This window comes from Echinops telfairi, unplaced genomic scaffold (genome assembly GCF_000313985.2).
Source record: "Echinops telfairi isolate 266 unplaced genomic scaffold, ASM31398v2 ScPeMD7_7424;HRSCAF=8462, whole genome shotgun sequence".
NCBI classification, from domain to species: Eukaryota; Metazoa; Chordata; class Mammalia; order Afrosoricida; family Tenrecidae; genus Echinops; species Echinops telfairi.
In genome coordinates this window covers 53,180,716-53,207,589 of record NW_022111324.1, presented here as the reverse complement: position 1 = coordinate 53,207,589, position 26,874 = coordinate 53,180,716, and the positions used below count along the sequence as shown (strand labels likewise).

At 43.0% G+C, this 26,874-nt stretch overlaps 1 protein-coding gene and 1 pseudogene across 1 annotated transcript in view; one reads left to right on the top strand and one right to left on the bottom strand.

The window, feature by feature from the left end:
• The window catches only part of LOC101654788 (complement receptor type 1-like), a 161,576-nt gene extending 135,675 nt beyond the window's left edge, over nucleotides 1-25,901 (bottom strand). Inside the window, exons 1-17 of the mRNA XM_045298193.1 lie at nucleotides 25,826-25,901; nucleotides 24,202-24,390; nucleotides 24,024-24,123; nucleotides 22,026-22,108; nucleotides 21,104-21,511; nucleotides 20,174-20,350; nucleotides 20,003-20,093; nucleotides 19,681-19,757; nucleotides 18,364-18,771; nucleotides 17,502-17,589; nucleotides 17,050-17,132; nucleotides 16,117-16,509; nucleotides 14,868-15,053; nucleotides 13,310-13,495; nucleotides 11,688-11,711; nucleotides 10,936-11,011; nucleotides 5,844-5,929 (exon numbers count right to left, since the gene is read on the bottom strand). Coding sequence (XP_045154128.1) covers nucleotides 5,844-5,929; nucleotides 10,936-11,011; nucleotides 11,688-11,711; nucleotides 13,310-13,495; nucleotides 14,868-15,053; nucleotides 16,117-16,509; nucleotides 17,050-17,132; nucleotides 17,502-17,589; nucleotides 18,364-18,771; nucleotides 19,681-19,757; nucleotides 20,003-20,093; nucleotides 20,174-20,350; nucleotides 21,104-21,511; nucleotides 22,026-22,108; nucleotides 24,024-24,123; nucleotides 24,202-24,390; nucleotides 25,826-25,901 — 2,731 coding nt within the window. The remainder of the gene's footprint in view (nucleotides 1-5,843; nucleotides 5,930-10,935; nucleotides 11,012-11,687; nucleotides 11,712-13,309; nucleotides 13,496-14,867; nucleotides 15,054-16,116; nucleotides 16,510-17,049; nucleotides 17,133-17,501; nucleotides 17,590-18,363; nucleotides 18,772-19,680; nucleotides 19,758-20,002; nucleotides 20,094-20,173; nucleotides 20,351-21,103; nucleotides 21,512-22,025; nucleotides 22,109-24,023; nucleotides 24,124-24,201; nucleotides 24,391-25,825) is intronic.
• A 39-nt stretch (nucleotides 25,902-25,940) lies between these two features.
• LOC115872367 overlaps nucleotides 25,941-26,874 on the top strand; it is a 102,025-nt pseudogene continuing 101,091 nt past the window's right edge.

Genomic DNA, 26,874 nt, shown 5'->3' with positions numbered 1-26,874 from the left:
AAATGAGGAGCTGATACCAAGGGCTCAAGTAGAAAGCAAATGTTTTGAGAATGATGAGGGAAACAAATGTACAAAAGTGCTTGACACAACGGATGTATGTGTGGATTGTGATAAGAACTGTACAAGCCCCCAGTAAAATGATTTAGTTACTAAAAAAAGAAACCCTTAGAGCAGAAAAAAATGAAAATGTCTTAGACAATAGTGTAAACCAAACCAGTGTCAAGATTGGAGGAAGACTCATTCACAACCAGTGACCTGCAGATGGCCAGACCTGTGTGCAATCCCCCTTTTCAAGGTTCCACGTGCTTCAGGTAGACTCTGGCACTATGGACATTTGGGGGCACATGATTCTTTGATGTGAGTAGCTATCCTGTGCACTGTCAAATATTTATCTGCATTCTTGGCCTCTAAGCACTAGAAGCCCATAACACTCCCTCCCAACCCAAAATGTCTGCAGACACTGCCAAACGCTCTCTCAAACACCCCAGCCCTAGAGTTGATTCTGACTCATGGCAATGCATTAGGACTGAGTAGAACTGCCCAAGAGGGTTTCCAAGGTTCGGTAACTTTATGGAAGCACACTGCCATGTCCTCTGCCTCCAGATAAGCCGATAGGTTTGAACCACAGACCTTTTGATTTGCATCTGAATACTTTAACCACTGCATCACCAGGGCTCTCCCATGCTCCTTTGAAGGCAACACTTCCCCACGGGAGAACAAGTGAGGAAGATGAATCTAACCACTCCTTCCAAGGCTGGACAGGTCACTCGGTCATCACCGTCTGCTCCTCGGGGTCTAGTCATGGTTTCAGTCAGGGCCCTGAGACCCTGTTGCATCAAGGAGAGCTAGCGGAAGGACTCTGGAAGGAGTTATTAGGGTCTGTGCGCTAGGGTGCTAAGCTGAGGGGATGTACCTTTGGCATCGTCAGTAAAGATTTTCCCACTGTTCAGAGCATGCCTGCCAGAGAGTGACGTCAGCAAGGGCAGGCCAAATTGGGAGATAGGAAAAACAAACCAACACCAAAATTCCTGGGTACGTGATTTGAACATTTCAGTCCAGGTTGGCTTAAAGGCCAACCAGCAGCACTCTTTGATGTTAGTGTCACAGGATACAGTAAAATCCCTTGAAGGCCTCAATCAGCATGTGATGGTTTTTCTAGCACTTGAAGCTGAATGGATCTTGGCCTTGAGCACATTTGTAGGAAGGAGCTGGTGATGGGAAGAGGGTACACTGATGCATCCTTGAGGATGCAGAGGTGATGAGAAGAGAGCTTTATGGTCCGCGTAGAATGGCAGGTCGAAATGATGATGAGAGTGAGTATACATAAAAGTGGAGGGGTAAGGGAGGGTGAGGAAATCTCAACATATCTCTGATTTCCTCATTGAAAAGGAGTCCTGGGAAACAGGGGGTTTAAGCAGCAAAGGTCAGTGGTTTAACCTACCAGGCAAAAGATTTGTTGACTTGTTTCTGCAATGATGTTGCTGTTGCTAGGTGCCATCAAGTCGGTTCCAACCGACAGCAACCCTATGCACAACGGAACGAAACACAATGTGGTCCTGCACCGTCACAGTGTCCCTGAGCCCACTGTTGCGGCCCGCTCTATCAATCCTTTCCTTGAGGGCCTTCGTTTGCGCTGCCCCTCCACTTCGCCAAGCATCACGGCCTTCTCCAGGGACTGGTCTCTCCTGACAACATGTCCAGAGTATGTAAGATGAAGCCTTGCAAACATGTGCTTGAACAGGAAACACACTCACTGCCATGAAGTCAATTCTGACTCAAAGTGACCTTATAGCAGAAGGTAGGACTAACTGGCCCTCTTGCTTTCTGAGACTGTAATTCTTTATGGGAGTAGAAAGCCTCCTCTTTCTCCGGGGGCACCGCTGGAGGCTTCACACTGTTGGCCTTATGGAGGGCAGCCCATCGTGGACTTAGGACACCAGCAGGACTCAACCTTGGAAAACCTGTGGGACAGTTCTGCTATGCAACGAGTCAGAACGGACATGAGGGCGATGCGGTGTTTATGTTGTTCTCATGTGAAATGAATGAGGAAGACAGGGAATCAGCATAAATATTCTAGAAGGTACAGAGTAGCCTGTCAATCAGATTTTATTTTCTCAATAGGTAAAATACTTGAATAGGGAAAATTCTTCCCCTGAAGGATTCTGGACTCTTCAATTAGCACTGCGGAAACAGCAGTGTGGGCATCTTCAATGGACCAAATCATAATTCCTTTTCACTGTTCTTTGTGTCTGGGCGACAAAGAGGAGTCGGAAGGGGGAGGATCAAGGAGTAGGGTGGGTGGCGTGAGACTTCCCAATGCAATTCTCTAGGCCAGATCTTGCTACCATAGGGGCTACCCTAACCTGTGCATTGTTGGGATGAAGGAAAAAAAAATCCTCTACTTCCGGGCCTTTTTCCTCACCAATACAATTTTCAACTTTGTGGAAAAAGACTTCCTCCTAATTAGGGTTCCTTCTTCCCCATTATCCTGTGTATTTTGAGAAAATCTATCAAGATCACCTCTCTGGAATAATAATGTGAAAAAATCATCATGACCTTCTGAGCTGACCTCCTTGCCTTGAGTTTAACTGCGGCAGCAGATCCCTCAGAAGTCACCGTGTTGACGGGGTCTTGTGGGTTTCAGAAGGTACCTAAGGAGACTGAGACAAGCACACGACTGAGAGAGCTTGTCTGCAGCCACCCCCTGACGTGGCAGACATGCTTGAAAAGACTTCATTTGGAATAAACCTGGACACAAATATAGTACCAATATACTTTTTTTTTTTTACTTCTTCTGGTAAAAGAGAAATTTTGAGAATGAGAGAGTTGAAGCTGTGGGGCTGAGAATTCGGCTGAGCTGACAGAGCCTCTGATTGTAAACTCTATGCTAACTCATAATCCGTAAAAGCCCTCATATTGTGTATGTTATTTGAGGGCTCATGGATTAAAAAACAACAACACTGCAAGGCAAGTGTTTTTATGAAGGCTAAAATTTATTTGAGTGGTATATCGATATATATTTAAATGATATTTTACAAGCAAGTAGAACTTATGACAAAATTCCCCCAAACATTTAAAGCTTGAATTATATTCCCCTAAACTGTTGAATAATAAGTTGCACCCCATAATTTCCCCCCCAAAAATGTGTGCAAATATTGAGTGCTTATGGATAGGCTAAGTACATATTGTGAGAAAATCTCCCACTGAGTGGGCATAAAAGTGGAAAGCTTAGGCATATCAGAGAAGACATAGTTAAAACGAAAGCAGACTTCCCACCATGGATATGCCCATTATAGTCACAGAAAATGCTTCGTGTTTTGTTTAAATAATTAAAGCCATATTCTATCCTGACGTCGACGGTAGCGGTGTGCTGCTACAAAGAGATGATTGGGGAAGTTCTGCTTCCGGTCCCTCAGGAGATGGCGTCTCTGTCTGAGCTGTGCAGTCGGCGCCGGGGCAGCACAGATGCTGCTGCCGAAAGCCCTTGATGATGATTAAATGGTAATGAAAGTGGGCCTCATCTTTTTCACCAGCAAACATTCTTTTTTCGGATTGAGAGTAAGTGCAGATAAGAAACCCTAGCTTATAAAACCCTTTCGTTGCTGTTGAAGCCAGGCAAGTAGACTTGCTGACATTAGTGGTTTCTTTCCAAACAGCGTTCACTTGGATTCCAAGCAGCAAGGCCTCCTGAAATAAAAATTTCTCTTTAGGAGGCAGCATGAATAGCAAACAAACCAAAACAACCCTTTAAATAACCAAAGTGGTATCATTCTCTCTGTAGGTAAATAACTACTATGACCAACAAACCATCTAAAGCCCATTGGAAGGTGCCATACCATTGAGATATCTTTGTTCTGATAACATGATATTGAGCAAATAATAACACTTTTTAGCCTGATATAAAGGAATTCAAATACACGAGGGAGAAAAAGGATCAAGTAGTTCATTCTTGCTTATTCATTTATTCATTCAACAAATATTTATGTCATAACTTCTTTACTTTGGACACTCCCCCCCCCCCCACTTGGTTGAATGTAAAGATCTCCCTGGCATGGCTTCCCTGCCCCTCATCTTCCTTCTACCTATGGCTCATCGTCAGTAACTCAGCTTTCTGCCCTCTACTCTACTTATCCTCTGATGTGTTTTCCCAAGGCCAGCTGCTTGGAGCCCTGGATCGCATTCCTTTGGAAGAACCCAGTCATCGTTCTCTTTCCTCCATCATTTTCCTGCCGCCGACTAGAGCATCCCCTTCAACCTAAAGGTTTAGCAGCATAACTATTATGTTGCTAACCTTGACTTTACTCTCCTCCCCTCCTGACTTTACGTCTTTATCTTGCTATTACTCTACTTATCTGCTCCTCTTTATAGAACAACTCTTTGAAAGAAATTATCTACATTTAAGGTTTTCAATTTCCTTCCTTCATTTTTCTCTTAAGCCCACTCCCATCAGGACTTTGCCTCCTTCCCCTGCACCAAAAGTGCTCTTGTGAGTTCACCAATGAACTTTATGCCCCTAAACTCAATGGTTCTTAGTACTCATCTTTCTTAACTTACCACTGGTGTTTGCTTTCTCATGTCCTCCTCCTTAAAGCTCTTCAACTGATCTCTAGGACACCTCATTTTGGGGCTTGTCTTCCAGAGGCTGCTCTTGGGTTCCTTTGCTAGTTACTTCTCACTCTTTGATTCTTAGGATTGGAAGGTCCAAGGCACAGGACTTGAACCTTTCATCCTTACCTGCTTACATTCCCCGCCTGGGTGATCTTATTCACTGTCATCTATTCTGACAGCAGCATGGACCACTGTCCTGAAATATAGACTTGTGTAGCCAGTGGCCTGCTTGGCATATATGTCCATCTCAAGGATGACTGTAAGCTGCTGCAAAGTGGAGTTCCTCATTGTTCTCCCTAGCCGTGAGCTTCAGTTTTCAGTAATCATAATAAGTGAAAACTCCGTACTTCTAATTGCTGAGGGGGGTAAACAAAAAACCTTGAAGTCAACATTGCCTCTCATTTTCTTATATCCCAATAGAAACTGTCAGTGCTTCTTATCTTCCAATTTTAAAAAGTATGAAGAACTGGTTCTGTTCCAATCTCCACTTCTACTAGACCAATTATAGCCACTCTCAGTTTCTTGCCTGCGTAACTGCAGGGGCCTCCTTACCAATTCCTCCTCTCCCACCCTTGACCTCTGACAGTCTGTTCTCAACACAGCAGTTAATTGTGCTATGAACCAAGCTCGTAGCAATGGCCAACCATATGATTCTCCTTCCTCCCCCTCTTTTCTGATCTCATCTCTACTACTTTTCTTCTTGGTCAGTGTCCTCTAGACAAGACTGGCCTCTGTCCTGTGCTTCTAACCCATAAATCACATAACCTTAGGGTCTTTAATTTCCTATTCTCTCTTGCCAGGAATGCTCTTCCCCCATATGCCCACACACCAACTTCCTTACTTCCCTCCAACCTTGCTTAAATACCATTCACTGAGCGAGGGTTTTGCTCGCCGCCACCCTCATCTCTCCAGACCCCCTGTCTGCTTTTACTTCTCTTCACTGCAACTACCGTTTCCTATCATCTATATCTCATGCTAATTTTATTCTTATCAGCATTCCTATTTATTTAGATATTTGTTGAATGGATGACTGGATGCAAAAACTAGAAGGTCAGTTGGCAGTATGAGGGTAGACCACGCCATACTTCCTGTGCATGATTACAGAGACTGGGGCCGTAGTCAGAGCCACAGAGATTTAGAACTTTGCTTACTGATAAGTAGAAACAAAGACATTGACATATGCCTGAATAATAATATTTCCATTGCATTAGATACCAGGTTGTCTTCTGATTAGCTGGCGGGGTTATATGGATCCACAGAGTGCACGTTCCGTGTCTCTAAGTGAAGGGCCCCATCTTTAGGCATGGTATTTGTATAATAACTGCTAAATGAAAGAAGAGAGAAAAAGGCACGATGTTTACTCATCGACCAGGATTACTTTAAAGCCGTTGTGACTACTGTAAAGGCATACCTTTATTGCAAGTCTAAAATCATTTTTGCTATAATTAGTGAAAGTTAATGAAACACAATTATCTTGCCAAATCCCAAGATAAAATACTACAAAAGCGCTGGCTGGGGAAGAAATGTAGTCGCTAAAGACACTTAGGACATGTGATTTACTATCAACAGATTAAATTGTGCGAAGATGGGAGGGTCAGGCCAAGAGGCTCCGTACTAGGCTTCTAGTTCGTGCATGCACACATTTATTCCAGACAAAATGTGTTTCAGTGTGTCTGACCATGGATGCTGCAGACGGGTGCTCTCAGTAAAACCCTTGTCTTTGTCTTGTTAGAGTGCCTGCAGCAACAGCAATCACATCGAATCCCGAGAGTAGCTTCCTCTGAAGCACACCTGAACATCTGTGCGTGTTTCCTATCAATCGAGGCACTCAAATGAAGTGTGGCAGGATCATGTTAATACAGTTAATAATCATAACAAGACATTACAAATTATTTGAGCTTGCCAGCATTCCCAAAGTTTGTGAATTTTCCCATTCATGCAATGCTCTGATAGCAAACGTAGTAGCTTGAAGGAAAGAAATAGAGACCACATTTTCTATTTATTTGAATTTCTAATTACTCTTGGTTAAAATTATCCTCTAATTTCCTGTGAGGAAAGCCATGAACATGACATCTTTTTTTAGGGTCCTTTCCTCCCTTGAACGTTGGCAACAGCTCTCTCCTACTGTTCAGCTGCCTCTGTTTCCCCTGCTGCCTTTTAAACACCTTTGAGACCTGTGTGCACCTTACAGCCTGATGCCGTGGGGTCTCCTGGGTTCAATTATGACTTAATTGTTACCTACTTTGAGTCCAGAGCCCTCCTCTAAGTCTTATAGTACTGATGCCTCAGGATGATAGGTCAGAAATGAACTCTTAATACCTTCCCCAGTGAAATGCTCCTCTCCTCTTTCAGTGGTCCATTGGGCCCACCCTGTCACCTCCACACCAATCTATTTGACTCCTTCTCTCCATATCCAGCAAGTCACTCAGTCTGGAAAATCTTATCTTCTTCACATCAAAGATAGCTCTTCTACCTTCCAGCCTCTTCATCAACACCACTGCTGCTTGGCTTGAGATGCCAATCCTGCCCCTGGTCTTTATTTTGTGTTTTAAATGAGTTAATATATTTTTAGTAGTCTCACAGACATGCAATTCCCATATCATACATCTCCATCATTCAGGCACACTCCTAAGACTCGTTGCAAACATCACCATTATCAATTTCAGGACATTCCTTCTTCCTTGAGCGCACTGTTGCTAGCTCTCCACTTCCTGCCCACCTCCTCCGCCATGTCCCTTTAAACCTATTAACCCAGTTGTGGTGTCTATAGATTTATCTGCCCTGGGTTTCATAGACACTGTATTAAAGGGTTGTGTCATTAGGAAGTTGAGAAGCACTGGCACAGGGTCACTGTAGCTTTGGACCAGCAGGATGGCAGCTAACAACAATAGACTGTAAAGACCTTGATAACAGAACCCATGTCCTACTCAGCTCTGTAACTCTAGCCTAGCGTGGTGCTAAATTATTGTGTAAGGGAACAGTGAATGAACTTGGTCATTACCTCCTTTCATTTTCACTTCTATTTTCTAACATCCACTGACTGAATGAGAAAATTCACATACATATATGGTAAACAGAGAGATGTAGGCAAGTGTCCATAACAAGTTGTTAACAACTCACTGGGCTTTGAGTATCCACAGGAGGAGGCGACCCACTTTCTGTATAAACTATTTGATTTGTTATAAGCATGTCTGCTTTTGTATTGAATAAAAACAAAGACCCATCACTGAAGATTGATGTATAGAGTTATGAAAGAGTGGTTCAAAGGGAAAGAAACATAAAGGTGGGTGGTAATTTTAAAAGGGAAATAAAAACAATATATGTGACCAAGAGTAGAAATATACATCTCCCTGTGACATAAAAACAAAAGAAAAACACCAAAAACATTCAGCATCGTTTTTAGCAATGATACACATGTCATCTTAATGTTGTTACATTGAAAAATAAGGCCAACATCACTTATTGTTTTTGAAGAATTCCAATAAACTTCTGGTCAAGGTCATAACAGGAGGGGGAAACTAAATAAGTGGAAATGAATAACCCATGGAAAGGCCATAATACAATAATAATTTATGTAAAATACAGTTTCTACATAGAAGACTAGGTAACTCCCTGAAAAACTATTTGAATTAATAATTGCGTAAAGATAAGCTTTCCCAGATTTAACTCAGAATTAATGATAAGGCATACAGTAGACAGCAGCAGAACAAATGATGATGTACAAGAGCTGCAAGAACAAGATATGTCGAGATTGACATGGCCTACATGAAACTATAAACCAAACTTACTGCCATCAAATCAATTCCGACTCATAGTGGCCTATAGGGCATAGTAAAACTGTCCCATCAGGTTTTGAAGACTGCAAATCTCTATAGAAGTAGATTGCTATATCTTTCTCCTGAAGAGTAACTGGTGGGCCTGAACCATTGACCTTGAGGTTAACAGACAAGCACTTTTTACCACTGTGCCACCAGGGTTCCTGGCCTACATAAAGTGAATTGTTAAAGTTGAATGGCAGATATAAAACAATACCAGAATCAGTCATCCATGATTCTGGAAGGAAATATTTTGAAGAGGTTAAGCTAAAAAAACTCAGTGTTACTGAGTTGATTCTGACTCATAACAATCCTATGGGACAGGGTAGAATTAGCCCTGTGGGTTTCCAAGACTATAACTCTTTACAGGAGTAGAAAGCCTCATCTTTCTCCTTCGGAGTGGCTGGTGGTTTTGAACTGTTGACTTTGCCATTAACGGAGATTAGTTCTTCCCAAAGAGCTTATGGTACTTCCAATCAAATTCTTAACTTCTTTTTTTTTAAGATATAGGGAGTAAATATTCTATAGTCTACCTGCAAAAATGAATAGAAGAAAATTTTTAAATAGTTTAAAGAGGAAGAAAACAGAACCACTCAGAAACACCATTAAAAAGCTTAAATGCACTGCAATGAAGTTGATTTTGACCCATAGAGACCTGGTAGGACAGAGCAGACTCCCCCTGTGGGTTTCCGAGCCTGTCCATCTCTGCAGGGGTAGAAAGCCAACCTTGGGGTTGGCAGTCCAGGCTTAGCCCACACTGCAACCAGAGATCCTATTAGAAAGCTACAATGACTAAGAAAGCGTATTGTGTTCATGCAGACAGGTAAATACGTAGAGTTTAATCTATGTTCCACATCTGTGTCAGATAGCTCTGATGTAAACCCTAGTTCATAGAGGAATAGGTTAACATTGTCTGATCAAAGAAACAAACCAATGGTGCGGTGATAGAGCACTCAAAAGAGACATTGGAACACTTGGCTCTGCAGAAAGAAATGCCAGTAAGGTTGCGTCATACACCGCATCACAAAGCAAACTCTGATGCACTCAGATGTTAGGGATAAACCCAAACTAAAATGCAGGGTCATGTCTAGTTTCTGGACAAGAAAGCATGGCACTTTGAGAACGGTGAGGGCAATGAATGTACAAATGTGCTTTACACAACTGATGTAAGTATGGATTGTGATTAGAGTCGTATGAGCCCCCAATAAAATGATTAAAAACAAATAAATAAATAAAATTTTAAAAAAGAAAGAAAACATGACAACATGGTTACTTAGAACCACATACAGGTTAATATCGAAGGTAACACCGGAGTAGGGAAAAGATCACTTAGAGTCTAAGTCTTAGGCAAATGCAAAGGGCTATAAAATTTGTGAATGGGAAGACATTATAGTAAAGATGTAACTTTTTCAAAAAATCAATCAGCTTTAAATGTAAGTTTGATATTAGAAAGGATAAGTGATTTTTAAAATCACTTGTAAGAACAAGCCAAAGAAAATAGAGGAAAATTCTAAAATATATATACAGTAAAGGAATTATTTCCCTACCAGATATTGTGATATTATAAAAATCTACCATTAAATTCAGAGGGGTTTGTGATAGAAGAACAAACAGATCAGTAAAACAGAAAATGGATGCAGAAACACAACCTATCCAGATATGTTAATTTTTTGACATGATCAATTTCAAATAATGTTCTGCAAAAGCATTGGGCATTACTTATCAAATACCCATACATTTTTCCTAGTGATCTTATGCTTGTGGTGCAAGGACTCAGATGTTAACTGAAAAGACAATGGTCAGAACCCACCAGCCACTCCATGGAAAAAAGATGTGTCAACCTACTTGCGTAAAGACTTACGGCCTTGGCAACCCCGTGGGGCGGTGCTCTGTCCTACGAGATGGCTATGAGTTGGAATCAAGGTTGGAGCCATGATTAGATGTAAAAAAAAAGTTTACTTAAAGATGTTTCTTATAATGTGCTGTAATTATTCCTTATAATAATTATGGAAGTCATCGAGATTTTCCAAAAAGAGAGATGTATATAATTGATATTAAATAACTAAAAACATGATTCAAAATCATGAGAAATATGTACTTTAGGTTAAATGTGCATTCAGCTACATGAGAAAAAAATTTAAAACAGGAAACTATGAGACAAAAATTTCAGTTCCAAAAATAAAGGGGAAAAAGAACATAGGAAATATATATGAAATTGGAATTGTACAATATTTTTCTTTCTGCTTATGTTGATTAGAACGTACAATTTATAAGCATTATTAAATAAAATAATTTGAATAAACATTAAATAAAATAATAATTATTTCATTTATATTTTAAAACATAAATTTATAAATTCTTACAGGAAGGTTTCCCTCAGAAGAGCTCAGCTTATCTCCCCTCAGTTACCACCATTGCAATATTCATCTCACACTTCATGGTTCTGCGTTTGGTGTTAGGCAAGAAGGCAGCTTTTAAAAGGCATTTTGATCAAGCATCCAGCTGAACTTACCGTTCTTTGTGCTTTAATATCTTGCATGAAAAGACCACCACCAAGATGATAACAATGATTGCACTCGCAGAAATAGCTAGGAGACAAAACAGCACAGAACAAATGCCAGAGAAACTTGATTGCTGAAGGGGCTGCCCCTCAGAGTGACTATTACTTTCACTTAGCGCTCCTCCCTCATGAACGCGCACTCCCTGAGTATGGTGGCCTTTTCTGATTTGGTCTACACAGTCTGCATCGAATGCATGAAGCATATCTCTACAGGCATCCATTCAAGTTTCTGTCGAACTTCTCTATTATTTTCAGTTTTATTATCAATTTTTTTGTTACCAAGGTGGCCTTTGGAGCACAGGAAGCAGTAGCCCATGCTCCTGATGCCACAGAATGTACCCTTCACTTCAAGTTGTTACATGTGTTCTGCTCCCTTGGAAACAGCCAGCTAGGACCCAGGAAACCGAAGACCAAGACTTACTGAAATGTCAGCTTTCTGTTTAAAAATGGAGACTAGTTCACTATTTAAGCCAGGTAGCCAACATTATCCATAAGTGGCATTTAAAATTTTAGAATGTCCCCCAGCCCCCAAAATACACCTGAATCAGCAAAACTTAATGTTTTGAATGATAAAAGTGAAAAACTATTTAAAGCATATGTAGGATCTAGGACCTCTGAGATATTCATGTGCACACACATACATATATTAAAGCTTCATTAAAGTTTTTCTTCACATATTTAAAAAAACAAACAAAACAACTTACCACAAACCAGAGGAGCCAGTGAGCCTATGGGAAAATATTCAAAATGAAAATGTCAACCTTGTAGCATAACTCAATATAACCTACTTCCTGCATGAATATTCCAGAAGTCAACAGTACCCCGGGGCCTCCTGAGTCAAAGCAGAAAGACTTAGGGACCCTTGAATACTAGCCATCTTTTATAAACTTTCTTATACGACTGCTCATTGGACCTTTTTATACATCATTATAATTAGGCAGTCTGGGTTAGTCCACTAATGAAATAAACCAATCGAGACAACATTAGCGTCAGAGAGTTCTTAGGTTAGAATAAAAATACTAAGTGCTATGAGGGCTGAGCTAACCTCTTTCTGGAGCCCCCTACCCCCATCAGATTGGCAAGCATGTTGCTCAATCCTGCAACAGTGGGGGTCTCTGCAAGTAGATGCTTGGTTAGTTACACAGACGGCACACGTGTGGAAGAGTGGGAATACATATGCGTTGGACAGAAGGTATTTGCATATGTGTGTTTACTTCTGCTGCAAATATATCCATGGATGTGGTGGAGTGTACTGGGAATCAAGTTATGAAAACTTCTTAGACACAGCCAAGCACCTTGAGGGAATGACTGGCCGAGCTTGGGGATCAGGACCAAGGTCTTGGGGGGCGGGGCATAGGGAATGGGGGTGTTGTCATGGCCCATTAGTCCAGCGGGTTAATTGTTTCCATGCATCTTTCCATTTTCATCACTCTTCTCTCCTCTGGATGGAGAAAGATGGCTGCTCAGGAGCATTTGAGACCCCAGTCAAGATCCGACATGCTGTACGAGTAAGTAGGAACTGGTGCTCCATGAGGGTTTGCAATGGATGAGTTCAATCCGAATGTGTATGAACTATTGAATGTCAAAGTCTGGTGTGCTCTGTAAATTCTCTACCTTGCAAGTCTGGCTAGACCAGAGGATGTACACTGGTACAGGTGGGAGCTGGAAACACAGGGAATCCAGGGCGGATGATCCCTTCAGCACCAGTGGTCTGAGTGACGATACTGGGAGCACAGAGGGAGAGCGGATTGGAAAGGGGGAACCGATTACAAGGATCTACATGTGACCTTCTCCCTAGGGGATGGACAACAGAAAAGTGGGTGAAGGGAGACGTCGGACAGGGCAAGATATGACAAAATAATAATTTATAAATTATCAAGGGTTCATGAGGGAGCGGGGAGCAGGGAAGGAGGGGGAAAAAATGAGGGCCTGATGCCAGGGGCTTGGGTGGTGAGCAAATGTTTTGAGAATGATGAGGGCAATGGATGTACAAATGTGTTTTACACAATTGATGTATGTATGGATTGTGATAAGAGTTGTATGAGTCCCTAATAAAACGATTAAAAAAATTCTCAACTAAGCTATCAGACATTTTATTTTAAAGTCTTCCTCTCTAGTTTCCTTAATTTCCTTCTCCATCCTCAGAAATGTTATTGTTTGGGGACAGACCACTGGCTTCGGATTTCTTCTGCTGCCACACTGCGGGCTCACAGAGCTGTGCTGATTTAACCCCCAGGGTTCCCAACTCAGGGAGACCATCACACTCCTCTCTCCAGGGGGACGGACAGGAGATGCAGTTGGCCCCAGGGACGGCTTTTGCACTTACGAGATTTACAAACTGCCAGGGGAGGGCTCCAATTGTGATCCCCCTGACACTGGCTCTGGGGACTGCCTTCCAACGTGTACCCGTCTTCACACTCCAAAGTCACAGTAGCTCCATACTGATACATTTTCCCAGGCTCCAGCCTCGTCTGCATTCCGCCCGTGTGCTCCGGGAAGCTACAGTTTACCTCTGAAATGAAAGGAAGCTCACTGAAGATGTGTCACAGTTTGGCATTTTCCCACTTACAAGAAAGTTTATGTAACCAACGGATTGCCTCCTCCGAATGGCAGCCATCGTTCACAGGATACTGGGCAATGTTCTAGGCGCACAGTCCTAGAGCATCAGCCATCTCTAGCATCAGTATAGCTAGATCATTGAAGTCAACCTATTTGATCTGCTCAGTGTTTCAGTTTCTAAGCTAATGATGTTGGACACATTGAACACCTTAGAATATCAGTGAGGGCGCACTGGATAATCGTAAGCATCCCAAATAACTCTTCCATCAGCTTCTACTCTTTCTTTACATGTCCATGCCTCCTCATTTATGTCATCTTCCCAAGGTGGGGGGTTGTAATGTGAGTTCTTGCCTTTGTATCCTGGATAGGTTACAAGCCTCCCCATGCCTCTGGGATTTCATCTGTAAAGCAGGCATCATCAAGGAGCCAAGCCAATATGGTGCTTACTCCTTATGAATTGTTTACGGTAATCAAAATGACGTTCTGTAACTTTTCCTGAATAAACTCAAAACCGAGCTCACTGCCCTCAGTCAATGCTGACTCCTAGCGGCTCCTGGTAGGTTTCTGGGCCGGTCACTGGTGACGGGAGTGGAAGGCCCAGTCTTTATCCCGAGGAGCTGCTGGTGGTTTCAAACTGCTGACCATGCGGACTGCAGTCCAACAGGTAACCACGACACCACCCCAATCCCATGACTGTTCCGAGGAAATACATCCAAAAGACCACTGTGCTGTTAGTAGTTTTCATCAAGGGCACACTTCCTGTAACCCTCTTGCAAAATGCACTTGGCCCTTTAGCTGATTCCTATCCACAGGCACGCCGTCTTCCTAATGCAAATGGTTACATAGGTGGTCCCTCGCCAGATGGGCTACAGCCTAAGCCACCTTTCTGATTTGTAGCAGGTCTGCTCTCACACATACAGGGTTGCCACAAGCCATGATCCTCTGATCAGCAATGGATTTGGGTTGGTTTGTTGGTGGTTGTTTTGATGCGACTTCTAATTAATGTATCTCTTTGGCTATTTAGGGACCTCTGGTGGTGCAGTGGATACAAGTTGGACTGTGCTCCACAAGGTTAGCAGTTTGAAACCACCAGTTGCTCCTCTGGAGGAAGACGGGATTTTCTACTCCCGGTTACAGCCCGGAGACCTCACAGAGTGGTCCTACCCTGTCGTCGAGGGTCGGGTCGCTATGAGTCAGCATCACCTCAGTGGTAGTTAATTTGGAGTTTGGACTATTTTATGTTGAAAGCAGTTGACTGAAAACAAAACCAATCTGGGTGACGTTTGATTAAAAGTAGGGGGGAGGGGGAGGGCTACACAAAGCACCTTTGCAATATGGGACCGGCTGGCTCCAAGTCCTCTTGTGGGTGCAAAGAAGGAAAGGCTCTCCCACCATCAGGTAGCCTGGGTCACAGCTGTACTGGATTGACATTCCAGGGGAAAATTGAGCCACCTCTTCACCAGTATGCCGCCCATTGCGGATCTCAGATGGAAGTTCACATCCTGAGAAAGCTAAGCCACGGAGAAGAAGGAGATTTTAATTCAGCAAAGATGAGCACACATTCAACGTGATTTCTACTTGTTAGGTGTTTCCCGGAGCCAATCAGCCAACTAACTAATTGATATCTGGGAACATTCCTTCATTCTACCCAGACTGCCCTACACTAGGGAGGGATCTACATTTCCTACCTATAGCATAGCGATGGGAAGGCACATGGGAAACTTAAGATAATGAAACACCAATGATTGCAGCCCACAATTTTAAATCACCAGCCTGCAGAATGCTCTTCTTTCCCCTTTAAATAGCAGACCAGGAATTAGTCTAAGGAAGGTCCCACTTCCACATGCCTATGGGGGCCAGGGAGTGAAACAGGCAGGTCGAGCAAATCCAAGAACCTCTGTTCTCCTCAAAGTGCCAGCCACTGCTCAGCTCAAGCTTCTAGTATGATCTGGGAAAGCAAAGGGGCACCGTGGGCTCAGTGTCACTCTCGGGTTCTGGAAGATGGGTTTCGCTTCAATGGAACTCTCGTGCCGACCAAACAGAACTTCATTCTTGAGTTTGAATGAAGGTGTGAACTTCATTCTTGAGTCACCACTGTGGCTTCTGCTCAGACGTTCACTGACAAGAAGGAAAAGGCTATCCCATGACAATGGGCAGTGGCGAGGAAGACGGTGTTAAAGGTTTGCCGGCTAGTTTCCTTCCTCAGAACACCCACAAGTCTTTGTTTCATACCCAGTTATCACGCATTATGACTGTCCAAAATTTACAAAAAGAGATGTATGTGAGTTTTTATTTGAATTCTATTATAAAAAATAAGCTTTGGCAACTCCCTCCATGGGAAGTTCACCATTATCGTTTTGTGTCCTTTAGCTTAACACACTTGGAAATGAAAAGAAAAAAAGAATCAAAAGGTTCGAAGATAAGGAAAACAGATATTTTATCAAACAGAATTGCTTTGGCTTCTAGATATTTTTCTTTGGGTAGAATGGCAATGGAAGATTCTCTCTCTCTCTCTCTCTCTTTTTGGCATTATTTAGTGCAACATCCTGTACGTCATCCCTTAATATATCTTACCTTTCCTGATGCAAGTCGGCACACCTGGAACCCATGTATTATCAGCACGACATCGAATTGAGCGGCTGCCGTTCATGATGAAGCCAGAGTTGCAGGCAATGTGTACTGTGTCATTGTGAGCATAGGAAGAACGGGTTTGATTTAGCTTGTATCCGTGCTTGACTTCTGGGCTAGGGCAGCGAGTCACAGGGAGCGACGGCGAGCACTGTGGGGGAGGCCCACTCCAAACACCGCGTCCTTCGGCATCGCTCAGGCACCGGAGAGCCTTCTTTCCCAGGAGATCAAATCCCCGGCCACATTCATAAGCAACCGACTCTCCGTAGGGAACATGTTTGACCGCCATGCTTGTGGGCCGCCCATTCTTAATCGTTGGTGGGGGTGGACAGGAAACAGCTGCAGGAGAGATGTAAGATATTCGACTTCACTAGTTCATCCACATGGACGCGGTCCATTAAGGTACAAATGAGGACTATTCTACTGCATATATTTCACATAACTGGAGGACTATTTCCAACTTAGAGTCTAGAATGTGTATGTTTCAAAGAGCTTTATTACATTTTTATTATATAATATATATGAATTCTGAGAATATTTGGAAAGCATGATGAAATATTAAAGAAGAGAGAGATGACTAGAAATATGGGAACTTTATGATATTTCTCTCTCTATATATGTAATTTATATATATATGTGTGTGTGTGTGTGTGAGTGTATTCATCTTCAGTAAAATCAGCAGGGAAATGGAAAATAGTTAGCTCTTACCTTTGTTTCCCCATGTCAATGCTGACAATGCACTGAAAGAGTTTTCTCATCTTAATTCCATTAAAGGAGCAAGCATGCACTGTTGGGGTGAATTCAGACTAGTTCTTTACAGACCTGCCCTCATTTCATCTTCTCCTCTCACTGTCATGGTTTTTCTTTAAGGGGATTTACCTTGACAAAGAGGAATCTTTTGGAACCAAACCCCATTCTCAGCATCCTGACACTTCTGGTAAGAATGTCCAGTCAATCGGTACCTAGAGGCAAATGAAAACACATTGCTTCTTCCCAACATCACAGCTCTATACTCCAGCCCCATCAGTTCACAACCAGAGAATTATGGCAGAGAGGAGTGGCCTCCCAAGAAGTAATAAGGAAACTACTGTCTAGGAGCCCGGGTGGCATAATAGTTTACGTGCTGGGCTGCTAACTGTGGGGAAACTACTGCTGATTTAGAGCCCCTCGCAGCAAGGCCATTTCCACAGAGAGAAAGCATCAGACATACCAGGCAGACCTGTGGGAACTCACATCCTCTATGCGTGTGACACAGTGTGACTGGTGAGAGCACAGGTAATGCACACAACCATCTGGGGACCGTCTCTTAACAGGGGTCACCTCATACTCACCCAACCTGGCAGGACGTGTTGAATGTTACCATACGGGTGCCAAGTGGAATCTCTTGCCATTCTTCTCTCACAGGTGTACACGATCCTTCTATAGAAGTAAAGGTGGAATTACTCGTAGAGATCTCCATTTCAAAGGGAAAAATCTCTCTGGAACTGAAAGTGGGACAGTAGGACTCCAAATTCCTGGAGGCATAAAATGGATGGATCTGTTTCCCACAAGCAAGTAGCCAAGGTCACAGGCGTAGTTGACAGTCATCCCAGAGACAAACAGGCCCCTATTCCTACCTGTATGTTGACCATGGCAGATTGCAGAAGGTGGCAGGCAGTTTGAAGAGAAAACTCCCCACATAAATGCCCAAAGAAAGAAATTTGTATTAAAACAAACAAACGAAAACATGAAGAGCACAACACCGGACAAGAGTCTGAAAATTGTGAACTGAAGATGACAAGGCTGAGCTTGTTCCACCACCGAAGGGTCTGGAAGCAGGAGTCCCTAAGTGACGCAAATGGTTAATCACAGCCTTGGTTGCTAATCAAAATGAGTCTATGCAGAGGTGGCTCAGAAGAAAGGTCTTCTGGTTTACTTCTGAAAGAATCAGCCATTGAAAAACCTATGGGGCACACACATTGAGTCTGGGTCGTCAGAGAGCGAGTGACCATTGGTCTTAGGAGCCTTTACAGTATCTATCCCGACTGCATCCCAGGTCCATGGGAGCATGTATCCAAAGAGCAGGCGAAGCTGGCAAAGAACATTCTAGTGAAGAGCGGAAGGAATGACAAGCACTCTTGCTTTTTTCTGCGACTCTAAACAACATATAAGTAGATAAACAACTTCCTTTTGTGGGGTCCATTAGCTTCTTACCTTTTTCGCAAACTGGTATTTCAGGTTCCCAGGTGTTGTTGGCTTTGCAACGAATCTCACTGCTACCCTTCAAAGTAAACCCATCATGACACTTGAAGGTCACACTGTCATTGTAGGAATACGGAGCTTCCTTGCCAGATATCTTCCTCCCGTTTGCAACGTGGGCAGGTGAGCACTGGACATCAGGGATGGCGAGCTGGCACAGAGGAGCAGGGCTGCTCCAGGTGCCTGTCTTCTGGTCACGGCTCACGCAGCGCAGGGTGCTCGCTCCAATGAGGTCAAATTCCACTCCTCGCTCTGGCCCTGGGCTACACATGTAAGTGACTGTGGTTCCGTGTGGAACATCCCCAGGGGAACTCCATGAGTGCATCCCGTTGGAGATAGCAGGAGGTGGCGGGCATGTGATTTCTGGGGAGATGACAAGGATATGGTAGATCGCGGTCCTGGGATTAGACATCGCGCGCAGCTTGGAATGGACCTGTTACGATTAGGGTTCCTGGAGGCTACAGGTGAGATATGATGATGGTATTTCTCTCTTTCTACACACACACACACACACACACACACACACACACACACATACACACACACACGCAAGTCAATTTTGACAGACTTCACAGGACACATTTTTGAAATGGGGATCTGTGTTAAAAGTGAACATGTTGGCTGAATTATGAAGTGATAAAGAGAGTAGTACTTTATTCATTAAAATAAAATTTTAAACCAATGGGAGGTGAAAAGGCACACTTTTGGAATCGCATCTTTGAGCTGAGATATCTGGTTGTTTAGATAGTTATCCAAGAATATTTACTATTGATTCTACTTTGTGAAAGGAAGTTTTCTCATCTAGAAAATAGGGGTAGCATCAGTTAATTCTCACACTTTGCACTTGATAGTCTTGGTCTGTGTTGACAGAGGAGGGACAGGAGTTTCAGGGAAGCCATGTGCACTGCCTGAGGTCATTCAGCTGTTTAACAGCACAAACTGAACCTGAGTTTTGATCCAACACGCATCTTCCTATTTTGTCTACTAAACTAGTGCCGCCCGTGATTTAGAAGAGAGGCTCCTATATAGTAATTGCCCTCCTTATGCATATAATCTTAAATCACAAATGAGAACAATTCATTGGGTATATTTACTTTAATTTGATTGAGGGCAGTGGCAGCAGAAAGACCTAGCAAACCCATGGAATGGTCATTATTGAGAATTCATAGAATAAAATATGTTTATTCCCAGGAAATACCCCAAAGCAGAAATCTCCCTGGAAATGTAGAGCTCTTGCTTCATTTCAGTTCTTCGTGTATTCTTGCTACTCACCTTTACAAAGACGAATCTCTACAAACCAAGGAATTGCGCCTCGACACGGCTGATAAACACTCTCACCTAGCCGGTACCTAGGGTGAAAGAATCGTGTGATTTTCTCTTGTGGGGTCCAGGAAGCCCAGCTACAGCTACTGGCCTAGAAGCAAACCCACTGCTTTCAGGACAAGAAGCAAAAGAAAGACAAAGTTAGCCAGCCTCAGCATCCTCTACGCACTGCACAGGCACGGCTTCCGTGCGCGGGAACAGGTGACAGAAGACGGCCTGCAGGGTGTTCTTACACAGAGACCTAGTGCCGGCCAAGACACTTGCCACTCACCCTTCTTCACAGGAAGAGTTAGCATCTTGTCGCACAAACTGACTTTGGGGCTTTGTAAAGAGTTCCTTCCCTATGGGTTCACACTCTGCCACTAAGAAGAGAGACCAGCATTAGAAACCGCACTCAAGAGTCTCAACACCGACAAAACATTTACATTTGCGACCCTGACACCTTGGCACTGAGGGGCTCTGGGTGTCCACACTCCCTCGGAGGTACAGCGTATGGATTCTGGTCCCACCAGCACGAAGCCTGGGTTACAGACGTATTTCATAGATGTTCCAGGGTCAAAGCGCACTGCCTGCATCTCGTTGTTTTGCCCGTTGAGGATTTTAGGTGGCGCCTGGCAGGCTAAATAAAACAGAGGGAAAAAAGAGCGTGGTGTTCACAAAGGCAGAAAGAACGCGAACGCAACCAACTTGACATTAGTGTCACCGCCCACTCTGGCGGCAGCGCATGGCCCAGAGCCTGTCTTACAGCCCAGTCGTGGTTAATTTTCAATGAGCACTTCTACATTGCTTCCTCTTTTCCGCACTCAGTGCGGAAGCTTCTATTTTTAAGGACTCATCTTGCACACTTTTAAAGGAAGATGTGACTATCCCTCTGGAGTGGAGCTTTGCTGACTTCCCGGAGCAGAATCACTGTTAGGATCAATGGAGTCCCTGCAGGTTCAAATCGTCAACACATTCTGCTGCTACCCGAGAAGTTAGAGGTACAAGTCTACCCAGAAGCCCCTCAGAAGGAAAGCCTGATCCTCTACTTCTGAAACATTTGCTGCTGAAAACCCTAGAAAGTAGAGTCCAACTCTGCTACACACGTGATCACCAGGAACCGGACTCAGGGCATCTGGTGGAGTCAGACCAAGAGGCATTTTTGCCAGTTCTTTCCCTACAGAATGGGTGACTCAAAGATAATCTCACAAAAGGAAGTAGTCGGGAAGTGGTGCTTGTTGAAGAAAACTCCCTGCATAATTTGTATCTGCTGTATTGCATGTCAACAAAGGGAGTAGATGCTGGAAAAGGCTGTTCTTAAATCTATGATCCACAGCGCTTCTTCCACATTTTCAAGTGGATGAGTCAGTTACACCTTCTCTGCAATACTCACGCTTTTCACAGATTGGTAGGGAGGGATCCCATGTGCTGCGAGCATTACAGCGCGCTTGGGTCTTGCCCTTCATGGTGAAAGGAAGCACACAGGCAAGCAGCACAGTGTCATTATAGCGATATTCCTCTTTCTGTGCAGATGCTATATATCCATTCCGGATACGGGGATGTGGGCACTGAACAGCAGAAGTAGAAAGTTCACAGTGTGGTGGAGGGTCACTCCAGATGCCAGTCCCCTGACTATCACTTGCACAATGGATGGTGTGCTTGCCAATAAGGATGAAGGCCACTCCTTGCTCTGGATCTGGGTCACAAGTGTAAGTGACTGTGTCTCCATACTGAACAAGCCCCGAAGAGCTGCCTGTGTATCTTCCATTGCGGATTGTGGGAGGTGGTGAGCAAATAATGCCTAGAAAAATGACAAGGAGAAATGACAGCTGTTCAGTAGAGAAAGAATGCATTCTCGGATGCTGCTCGATACCGCTGTAATATCTGAGTTTCAAGGAGAATGATATTTAATGAGTCAAAGCAGGCAGATAATGCAATATGATTGACAAAGTATGATTTCTAAACCTTATTCCTGAGTACTTGCCTTTCTGATATCTACCTATCTTTCTTTCTTTCTTACCAAATATACAATCTCCTTAATGTGCACAGCCTACTCTCTCACTTGCAAATCTGCAGAGCTTTCAGGAAAGAAAGACTAAGAACCGAGTTTTAGCTGGGGGGTGGAGGGGGGGACACAAAGGTAACCGGCTGATGCTTCAATAAAGTCGATATCCATTAAAGAGCTCTAAAAGAGGTCTTTGCTCTGCAGGAATCCTGTGCAGTGATGACTGAACCCAAAATGTTCATTAAGCAGAGATGTGCCCTATTGAACCTCTCTTTCAGAGAGTAGTGGCAAATCCATTGCCTTTGCCTACCTTCACATACTGGTTTCTTGGTCCAAGCAGCTTGCTGCCCAGCAATTACACACTGGCTAAAAGGCTGGCCTCGTAATCGAAACCTGGAGACAGAAGGTTGTCATTCAGAGCTATTAGTTGAGTTTCACTGAAGATCAGCCACTTCTACTTCAAATTTAAGATTGAGTCTCTTAGACACCCCATCTTGTGTTTCCCATTGGGCACTCTGGACCTGGTCCCTATCCAAACCATGGTGACCCGGGCTGTGTGCTATAGACAATCAATCAGGACTTAAGACTCTGTCCTTTTGAGGTGCACAACATTCTTCATAGGCTACCTGAGAAGATTCCAATTTGGAAATCTTACTAAGTGAATGGGATTTTACCTTAAATATGTAACAGATTTAAAGAACTGAAATACTCCCTTGGACTTAAAGCTGAACCCCCACAGTGTGGGAAGAAACAGATGACTACTATCGTACGGCTGTAGAATTGTTGGACTTTTGTTGGATTGGATCTGCTGCTTTGAGGGGCCCAATGAATGGTGGCTCAAGACTACCATGTATTTGCTGTTTTCAGACTTTCTTTGCTTTTTTGTGACTTGTCTTAGTCTAGCAGGCATGGTTCTGCCTTTGTGAATGAGCATTATTGAAAGTTTTCCCCTATCTCCCACTCTCCTACTTTGCTTAAATAGTGTCTAGTCACTTGAGTTTCTGAGCTGTACAGTTCTCAGAAGCTGTCCTATACATAGCTACTTTGTTTATCTAAACAAATCTGAAATTCAATAACATTGCTTAACTGAATGATGATATCAATAGAATTACCATATACCCCATAGAGATGACTCACAATGTTCCCCAACAAAATGACAATGATGTCTCTAAGGTGGACCAGGTGTACAGATATAAACCATAGATACATTCATGGATTTTGAGCTAAAGCTTAATTGTTGCCCTAACCTAAGAACAATTAGTTCTTGGGTTATGGCCCTGCTCGATACCTGTCCTCATGAAGAGAGGACCGAAGATGTTGGTGCTATAGCAAAATGTGGTGAAGACATTAAATGGTGCCTAGCTAGCAGAAAGAATAGCATCTGGAGCCTTAACATTTGTCTTAAAACAAGCAGCCTTCTAAGTGAGGTGACAACTAAGTCTACATGAAGAAGCACATCAGCCTGTGTGATCCAAGACTGTAAATAGTAAAATCCAAGAGAGGAGGAGGGACTAGTCTTAGAGCCTAAATTTTGAGCACCCAGCTTGCAGAAACATATGGATGACAGTGCAAACCCAAAATTCATTTCCGGAGTCCCCACTTGTCATAAGCCTCTGGTAAACCCCTTCTAGTCATTGACCAGGGATTTGAATAGCCTACTGTAAAACAGAGGGCATTGAAAAACAGGCTAACACAAATGTACTTAGCTTAAAATGTAACATCTTATCATTTGTTTTCCCTTTTGACACATTTTTAATTTGTTCTAGTTTTAATTATTTTTCTGTTATCTTTACAACTGAGGTTTTCTATGTTTTATTTTGTTATTATTATTATTGTTTGATTGCTTGTTGCTTTTGAGGGGCGGTATGCTTTTTTCTATATGAAATCCAGGATAGGTAAGTCTATAGCCACAGTAACTGGATTAATAGTTTCTTGGGGTTATGGTAAGAGAGGGATTCAGGGAAGGAAACGAGTAGCTAATAATGAGTACAAGGAAGAAGAAAATGTTCTAAAGCTGATTGTATAAATATTCTAATATTTATTGTCTAAAATTAATATGGTTAAACTATTGAACTGTATGACATGTGAATTCTCGGTCCATAAAACTGTTAAAAACGTGTGTTAAAAGATTAAATCTCTTACATTGGTTTATTTGTGTGCAACTAGTCCCTTGATCAGCATTCTCTCTCATACCCTCTCCCAGGCTGTTCACAGATCCTCTCCAAGCATCTTGCTGTGGCTGTCACAGTTCATGCTGTTAACATGGCAAGCCGGTGCAATTGAATGTCCCTGTCCAGCTAATACTCACCCTTTGTTGCAGGAAAAGTTCACCGTCACGCCAACCCGAAGACTTGCTGGCACCTCCACCCACCCGTTGGGAAACTGTCCTGGAGCCTCACACTGTGCCTCTAAGGGAACAAGTCAAAGATGAGCAAATCATCCTGAAAATGTCCACATTCTGAAAATGGATCATAAATTCAGGGCACCTTCACATGTGGGACTGAGAGCATCCCAGTCTCCTGAAGACAAGCAGGTGATGGTCTTCTCGCCATGAAGTAAGTAGCCATGTTCACAACTATAAGTCACAGACAATCCTGGGGCAAAGGAACTTCTATTCTCCCCTGTGTGGTGGCCACTGAGGATCCTGGGAAGTGGTGGACACTCCGAAGGGACATCTTCACACAGAAAAAAGCCATCAGGTGAAACAGTTGTCATAACCTAGATCCAGTTGTGGTTTAATTCTGTCTATTTCATACCATGAATAGTACATTATTTAAACTGGCTACACATACTTTATGAATCATAATTGCCTTGTGAAAAAATTTTGCTACTGTTTTTATAAACCACCTATATGCATATTGTACATGTCAACATATATATATGTAGATTGTGTGTACCACCTAGTACATCCTATGCCAGACCTGCCTTCCTTTTCTTTACCACCTGTGAGATCTCTGTCAGTCTTTATAAAGGCTCAACTGTTTCCTCCAGATGGACTTTCCATTTGGTGACTATCATAAGATCTTTCTTACCACCAAGCTTTTATATTTTCAAAACGAAAAGCTATATCATTGAGTTATCTAATAGTTTTTCAAGCATTTCAACCCACTCAGAATAGATCAGTGTTGTTCTATATTAAGAAAATAGCTGGTGTTCATGAAGTTTTTGTTTAAGGGGCCCATCCCTGTCACTGTGTATTGAAATGCAGATTGTAATTTCATTAGCAACATACACCACATCAACTGGGAGGAAAAGGGAGGACAGTGATCCAGGTTTGAATCCCCCCTCGTTTGATCGGAAACATTATTGCCTTGGGAAAGTAAAGAGTCATGTTAGCAGCTGAGTACAAAGACCACAGAGAACACACATCTCATCTTGGCAAGACAACAGCAGCAGCCAGTGATGGATGAAGTTCAACTCCACGGAGGGCATGTTGCCCGCATTTCTTCTCATTATTCTGACAGCAACCCAGAGAGATCTTCGTGAACCACAACTACCACAGCCCTCTCCCTTCGCCCCGTCCTGTGGGACTCATTTTCCCCATCACTGTTGGCTCTGCTGTCGAGCGGATCCTGACTCATGGTGACCCCAGGCACAAAGAGACAACACTGCACCATCCTAGCATCAGTTGAGACCAGACAAGTGCCCCGTTTTAATGAATAGGTTTTTCATTGGCTGATTTTCAGAAGCCTTTCTTCCTAATCCATTTTAGCAAGAAAGCTCTGCTGCACCTACTGAGCATTTCAGTTACATACAAGTCACCACAGTAAGATACGGAGCAGTAGCTGTGCCGGAAGTGCATTGGCTGGGAATCGGAACCGAGTCTCCCTCAAGGAGGGTAAGGATGTCACCAATGAACCACCAATGCCTCATATCAGTTACCAGGAGGGATGCTGAATTACATTCTCCCATTAGACTGTAAGCTTCTTTGCTGAGCTGACGTTCGATGAATGGATGTTTAGATTCCTCTAGGACTAAGAAAAAACAAGAAACCATAATTTCGAGCCTATCCTTTGCTTCCTCCCCTTATGCAGGCCCCCCTATCTCCTTCAGAATAATGCATGATTTGATCTGCACAGATGCAAATCTCAGCTGTATTCTCATGCTTACCACTCTCGCAGGTCGGTAGCGATGTAGGTCCCCACGTTCCATTTGCTTGGCACCAAACAGAATTATTTCCTTTCATGGTGAAGTTGGTGTTACAGGTAAATGTCACGGAATCGCCATGTCGGTATGATGGTCTAAATAGTGTTGTTATGCGCCCCCCCGGTACTCTGGGCTCAGAGCAAACAGAATTTCGATTGAAATACTCACATCTGGGAGGAGCTTTATCCCAGATTGCAGTCACATTGTCTTGACTAATACAAAGAAGAGTTCTGTGTCCAATGAGGCGGAATGAGTTGAAGGAACAAGTGTACCTTACCATACTGCCAACAGGAAGGTGGCCAGAATGATACGATTGTCGTGTATTTTTTACGACAGAAGGAGGTCCGCAATAAAGTCCTGAAAGGTAGAGAAAGAACTATATAGCTAATGATTCTAAGCACAAAGCCATAGCTTAAACCATCACCATTACCAAAAGAGTCAAATTTAGGTAAATGCTCCAAAATATAGATCATGTAAACAGATTTCAATATATGTATAACTTCTTTCCTTCCTATCATCAGGGTACTAGGCTCTTAGCTTTTGTTTTGTCTTTCAGGAACCAAATCAGTTTAAGACTGTAAGTACCATTTTGACCAAACAATGCCAAGGAAACAGAGTTTTACTGAGCAGGGCTGAGTCTAATCATTTTAACAATAACAAAAGGTAAACCTAGCATATGAGAGGTACATGCTAATGGTATGATGATGGCGTGCAGGGCCACTTCGCTGACCGGTGTAAAGCCCTTTTAGAAAACCAGACCCGCAGCGACTTCGGGCAAGGCCTCAAATTCATTTGGTCTACTGACCCATTTTCAGGAAAAAATCACTCAGCACCCCCCTGGCAGCTAAATTGTTTGTACGATAAACAATTATAAGCAAATTTAAACAAATTTAACTATAAACAAATGATATACTATAAACAAACTATACATTAAAACTATTTGTTCTATACTATAGCCCATAACTCAGGATAAAGTACTGATATCTGCTTCTACAGTCTGGGATAATACTGGG